Here is a 6,752-nt window from a genome sequence, read left to right as displayed (position 1 = left end):
CCGCCGCCCGCCCCGCCGCCCCCCGCACCGGCCGCGGCTGCGCACTGGGCCGCACGCGGCGCCGCCGCCTCCCCCATGTGATTCCCGGGGACAGCCTCGTGCCCCAGTGACACACTTTCCGCCGGCGGCCCCGGCCCCGCGCCGCCGCTGGGGAGCCCGGGCTCGGCGGGGACCCCCGCACCGGGGCCGCCTGACGGACCGCGGGGACCGGTACCTGCACCGGGGACACGGGGACACGGGGTGTCCCGTCAGGCAGCACAGCACGGTCCCTGCACTGGGGACCCCCGGGCGCAGCAGTGTCCCCTGCACTGCGGACACTCGGGTGCAGCACTTGACACATCTGTCACCTGGCACGACGCTATCCCCCGCGCTGGGGACCCCCAGTCACCGCACTGGCAGCGCTGTCACCTTGCACAGCGCTGTCACCTGCACTGGGAACACCTGACCGCGCCACTGGCTGTCCCCTGCAGCGGGGATATCCAGGCACAGCACTGTCACTCTGCGTGGCACCTTCCCCTGGGCATACCTGGGCAGCGGTGCCACCCCGCACAGCACTGGGGACACCCAGCTACCTCTGTCACCCCTCAAAGCGCAGTCCACTGTCCTGGAGACACCCAGGTACCCCAGTAACCCCGCGTGGCACTGTCCCCTGCACTGGGGACACTCAGCTATCCCTGTCACCCCACATGGCACCATCTCCTGTGCCCACCTGCTCGTCTCCAGCACCGCAGCCCCCCCACTCCCGGGGCACCTGTGCATGGTGCAGCCCCCGGTACGGCTGCCCCCCTGCCCGCTGTCCCCTCCCGATGCTGTCCCCTGCTGTCCCCACGCTGCCCACGGCGGGTGCCCGCTGTGGCACGTGCCTGGCATCCACGTCCCAGCCTGGCCCCACTCCTGACAGCCGCGGGGGCTGCGGCAACGCCGTGCCAGGGCAGAGTTGGTGGCAGATCTGGGTCGCGGCGCCGGCCGGGGCCAGCCCAGCCCGGTGGCACCGGGCGCTCCGTGGGTGCTCCTGCTCCCGCCGCGGGGAAGGTTTTGGGGGTGCCAGCACCCTCCCGGGTGCCATGTGCCGGGCGCTGCCCTGGCCCCCAGCCAGGAGGAGAAGGAGCAGAGCAGGGATATGCCAGCGCAGGGAAATCCTCGGAGCTAATCCCGCAGCAGGGGAGGCCTCCGGTGTCCCGGCTGTGCGAAGTACCCGGGGAGGGACACCAGAGCTCTGCACCCCAAAGACCCCCTAGAACCCCATGGGCGACGAGACCACCCTCAGCTGGCGGCGTCCGGGGCTTGCTGGGGGTGGTCCGGGATTTTGGGGCTCCCCAAGGCATTGGGGCGGTGGGAACACCCCGACACCCACAGGACGTGCCCTTGCCCTGAGTCACGGGGCGGTTGCACGGTGCCGTGGCACCTCCGGCCGGGAGAACCGCGGCAGCTCCCGGAAGGATGTGTGGGGCCAGGCTGGCACGGGAACGGGGGACCCGGAGGGGACGCCGGTCCCGGGGAGAAGGGACCCGCCTGCCCGCAGGGCCGTGCCCGGACCGTGCAGGTGTCCCCGGCCCCCGCAGCTCCTCGTTCCCCTCCCGGCACGTTCCCGGTGATTATCCGTGACTCAGCCGCACGTCTGGATTGGGAAAACATCGCCGCGCACGGCGCTGCGGCACACGGTGCCTGTGATGCTCGCCCGAAACCCTGATCCCCCAGGAATCCCCGGGACCGGAGCGGGGCGGGGAGGAACGGGACAAATCTCTTGGGGTCTCTCTGTGGGGTCCAGCCGTGAGGCTGGGAACCCGGCACGGGGGGTCCTGGTGAAGGTGCTGTGAGCAGGGACCCCCGGCTGGGCACAGCTGGGATATTTCCGGGATATCCCGACTCTGGGACCACCCATGGGGAGCAGAGTGAGGGAGAGGGGCCACCAAAGTCACGGGGACAGGGGGGTACTGCCGCTGACGTGAGCCGGGAACGCCCCCAGAGGCCGGGTCTATGCCTCGGGGGGCTTCCCTCGGCTCCCTGTGCACCCCGTCATGGCAGTGCCCGTGCCAACGACTCCATGGCACGGAGGGGGCACCTGAACGCTCCTCAAGGTTGTCACATGCCACTAGATTCACTTCTAAACCCTTCACTTCCACGAATCTGTGCAGCCCTGCACTCCTGCACCCCCAAACTCTGCATCCCTGTACTTTCCTGGGGGCCCTGCACCCCCAGATCCTGTCCCCATGTATCCTGCACCCCCAGATCCTGCACCTCCCGGGGTCTCTACCCCTCAACCCAGGTCCGCCCCCTTCCATCGTGCCGGGACCCCGTGGGGTACCCCCACCCGCCGTGGGGTGCCCGGAGTGCCGGGGAACACACATGTCACCCCATCCCTGCCCTTGCCATGCCGTACACCCCCAGGTGCACCCCCTGCACCCCCCCAACTTCACGGGGGATGCAGTCCGCATTTCTCTCCCCTGTCACTGCTCCCGGGGCAGGAGGCAGCGGAGGGGCGGTGGGGCCGCTGCCCGGTGCCCGCTGCCCGGTGCCCGGCGCCCGGTGCTCGGTGCCCGGTGCCGGTGCCGGTGCCGTGGCAGTGCCGCGTGACGCTCGCCCCGCTTCCCGGCCGGCGCCTGCGTGCCGAGGGTTTATTTTTACTCGGGGCTGGAGCCTTGTTTACCTTGTTGAACCTTTTCCAGGAAAAGGGGGGGTGGGGGGGGGTGTCTCCGCCGGGAGCGGGGGTTCTCTCTTGCACATCCCCCCCTCGGCCCCCAGGCTGGACACCGGGGGCTGACACGGGACAGGACCCCCAGCCCTGCACCCCCAGCCCCACCTGAACACCCCCAGACCCACCGTGGGGCTGGGGGACACCGGGTTTGGGGACACCGGGTCTGGCTGTGTCCCCGTGTCACCCTACACGCATCGAACCTCTCCACCCGTAACTGTGCTTTGGGGGACAACCAAAGGCGCTGGGTGCCACCCAATTTGGGGGTCCTGCAGCCCTGACCCCCCTTTCATCTGTCCCCACTGACAGCACTGGTGGGGGAAGAGTGGGGCAGGACCCCCAGTGCTGCTGTGGGGCCAGGAGAGTGCTTGGAGGGTTGGGGTTTGGGGTGCTTTGGGGGTGTTTTCCTGCAGGGAGCAGCCCTGGCTCGGCCCCCGGCTCTTGGCTGGGGCAGCAGCTCCCGCTGCCAGAATAGTCCTCCCTCCCCGGGAACGGGAAAAATCGGGTAAACAAGGCATTCCTGGCCCCGGGCGGGGCACCCCACGGCAGGTGGGGGCACCCCGAGACAGGCGGGGACACCCCGTGGTGTCCTGGCACTGCGGAATGGGGCAGACCCGTGTTGGGGTGCAGAGACCCCAGGAAGTGCAGGGTCTGGGGGGGCAGGGTTTGGGGATACAGGGACCCCCCAGGAGGGTGCAGGATTGGGGGGAGCAGGAGTGCACAGATTCATGGACGTGTGGGATTTAGGGATCAATGAACCCCGGGAGGCTACAGGGACCCCAAAGGAATGCAGGATCAGGGGGTGCAGGGACCCCAGGAGGATTCAGGGGCGCAGAGCCATAGGAAAGGTGCATTTGGGAGTGTCAGGACCCCAGGAGGCTTCGGGGGCCCAGAAATTGGGGTGATACTGTCACATGGGGGTGCAAAAGGGGTGCAGGACCCCTGGAGGTGGGGGGACCCCAATATGTTCATAATGTGGGGGGGGGGTTTGGGGAGTAGCCATGGCACGTGGGGATCCCTCTCACCTGCCCCCACCCCCCAAGATCCCACGTGCTGATGTTTGTGTTCCCTCGGCAGCCTTGGGACCCCACGGGGGAGGGGGCGAAGGGGGGGTAGGGGGCGGGACAGCACCGGGAACTCCTTCAGCCTCCAGATCCCCCACCTCAGACCCACCACCTGGGAACCCTCCTCCCCTTTCCCGTTCCGCCGTCACCCCGCGTTTGACCTTCCCAAAAGTCAAATGTGTGAGGAAGTGGGGAGGGGGCCACCCCATTAGACCCCCCCCCCCCTTCCCCCAACCCACAGGTCACAGAGAGGCCACGGAGTCGTGGCCAGCGGCCGGGTTGGCATCTGTGCCAGCCCATGTGAGCGGGCTCCCTCCTCCTCCTCCTCCTCTTCCTCCTCCTCCTCCTCCTCTCGCGGGGAGCCCTCTCCATGCGCGTCACGTGGCGCTGGCATGTGCGCCCTGCTCCATTTTTAGCCCCAGCAGCCTCCCTGCTGCAGAGCCATGTGCGGGCGGGCGCCGGCCGGCACGTGGGCCTGCCGCAGCGGGGATGGCACCGGCACCGGCACCGGCACCGGCACCGGCACCGGCACCGGCACCGGCACCGGCACCGGCACCGGCACCGTGGGGACACGGCACCCCCCGTGTGTGCGGATACGGACTTGTGTGTGTGTGTGTGTGTGTGTGAGCACAGCCAGACGTGTGTGAACATGGCTCTCTGTGTGTGTTTGAGCACCGGCATGTGTGTGAATATGGTCGTGTGTGTGTGTGTCTGTGAACATGGCTCTGTGTGTGCGAACATGCCTCTGTGTGTTTGAGCACTGGCATCTGTGTGAACATGGTCGTGTGTGTGTGTGTCTGTGAACATGGCTCTGTGTGTGTGAACATGGCTCTCTGTGTGTAAACATGGCTCTGTGTGTGTTTGAGCACTGGCATGTGTGTGAACATGGTCGTGTGTGTGTGTGTCTGTGAACATGGCTCTGTGTGTGTGAACATGGCTCTGTGTGTGAACATGGTTCTGTGTGTTTGAGCACTGTCGTGTGTGAACACAGTCATATGTGTGTGTCTGTGAACATGGTTCTGTGTGTGTGTGAGCACTGTCATGTGTGTGAATATGGCTCTGTGTGTGTGAACACGGCTCTGTGTGTTTGAGCACAGTCATGTGTGTGAACATGGTCACACGTGTGTGAATATGACCGTGTATGTGTGTGGACATGGCTCTGTGTGTGTGAACTTGGCTCTGTGTGTGAGTACTGTCATGTGTGTGAACATGGTAATGTGTGTGAACATGACCACGTGTGTGTGTGCAGACATAGCTCTGTGTGTGAGCACTGTCGTGTGTCAGCGTGGTCACGTGTGTGAACATGGCTCTGTGTCTGTGAACATGGCTCTGTGTATGTCAGCATGGTCACACGTGTGTGAACATGGCTCTGTGTATCAACACAGTCACGTGTGTGTGAGCACAGCCACACGTGTGTACAGCCAGGTGATGAAGATGAGAACAGCCATGTGTGTGTGTGTGAAAGTGACCACCACGTGTGCAACCATGGCTCTGTATGTGTGAGAATGGCCACACACGTGTGTAAGCACAGATGTGTGTGTGTGTGTGTGAGTGTGTGAGTCATGCAGGGGGACAAGCACACGTGTAAACACAGATGTGTGTGTGTGTGTGAGCCATGCAGGGGGACAAGCACATGTGTAAACACAGATGTGTGTGTGTGTGTGTGTGTGTGTGTGTGTGTGAGCCATGCAGGGGGACAAGGACATGTGTAAACACAGATGTGTGTGTGTGTGTGAGCACAGCCATGCAGGGGGACAAGCACTGCCACGCCTGTGCATGACCACAGCCACATGTGTTGATGTGCACAATCACATGGGGGGGACAAACACAGCCCCCCCCGTGTCTGAACAACACCCACACGTGTGCACACGCCGGTGGGGACAGCTGCTGGCAGGGCTTGATGTGACCCATGGCACAGCAGGAACCTCGGAGGGGCTTCCCCAGTGCCACACCGTGGGGGTGGCACCGCCACCGTGACCCGGGCACCAGGACCAGGGGCACCCTGCCGCTCGCAGGGGGCTGGGTGAAGGGGGATCTCCCCCCGCGTGTGTTTGTGTGTCCCTGAACGCAGCTCTGCAGGGAGAGGCACGTCCCCCACGTGTCCCCTGTGCGTCCCCAGCACGTGCCACGCGTGTCCCCTGTGTGTCCCCGGTGACACGGCCCCGTGTGCTGCGGGGGGTGGAGTTTCAGGCGGGAGAAGGGGAAATGATCCTCCGTGTGTGTGTGTGTACATGTACATACATGTCCGTGCCTGCCCGTACGCGTCCATACGTGTGCCGTGAGGCTGTGTGTGTGCGCATACATGTGCATGAGTGTGCACGAGTGTGCTCCGGGACTGCAGTCGGGGGTGCTGTGCATGGGCTGCAGTGTCTGCGGGCTGCGCCTGTGCTGCAGCGGGGGCTGCAGTCGCTCCCTGCAGGGGGACACGCGTGTCCGTGTACCGACGAGTGTGCAGCCTCTGCAGAGGGGGTGCTGCGGACTTGTGTGTGTGTGTGTGCGCGTTCTTGCACGCGTCCAGCAGGAACTGCAGAGCTCTGAGTGTGCACGGGGGGGGTTCAGTCCCCATGGGGGGGTTCAGCTCCCGTGGGGGGGAGTGCGCCTATGGGGAGGTGCGGACCCCCACAATCACAACCCCCCCCCGGCCCTCCCCGCGTGGGGGGCTGGTAGCGGCCTGTCCCTTTGTGTCGTCCCCCCGCCCCTCCGTGTCCCCTCCCGCCACGGGACCGGCCGGTGACCCGAGCCCCCCCCGCTCCGTGGGGCGGGCGCGGAGAGCCGGTACCGCCACTCTCGGGGGCCCCCGAGCGGCCGCCCCCGGTACTGCGGCGCGGGACCCCCGCCTCACGCGTGTCCGCGTGTCGCGACCACCGGGGAGGTGGGCGGGAATGCGGCGTGGAAGGGGTTAACTCCCGCCAAGGTTAACTCCTCCTTGGGTTTAACCCCCACCAAATTTAACCCACTGACTGTGGGGTGACCCCCCCCCTCAGGGTGACCCCCCT

General features: G+C 65.8%; 1 protein-coding gene across 1 annotated transcript in view; it reads right to left on the bottom strand.

Moving 5' to 3' along the window:
• The window catches only part of NR1D1 (nuclear receptor subfamily 1 group D member 1), a 10,943-nt gene extending 6,793 nt beyond the window's left edge, over nt 1-4,150 (bottom strand). Inside the window, exon 1 of the mRNA XM_041462940.1 lies at nt 3,996-4,150. Within this exon, the coding sequence (XP_041318874.1) occupies nt 3,996-4,150 (155 nt within the window). The remainder of the gene's footprint in view (nt 1-3,995) is intronic.
• Between the last annotated feature and the right edge of the window lie 2,602 nt (nt 4,151-6,752).

Source organism: Pyrgilauda ruficollis, unplaced genomic scaffold (genome assembly GCF_017590135.1).
Source record: "Pyrgilauda ruficollis isolate IOZ18807 unplaced genomic scaffold, ASM1759013v1 scaffold161, whole genome shotgun sequence".
Taxonomy (NCBI): Eukaryota; Metazoa; Chordata; class Aves; order Passeriformes; family Passeridae; genus Pyrgilauda; species Pyrgilauda ruficollis.
This window is presented reverse-complemented; position numbering and strand designations above follow the sequence as displayed.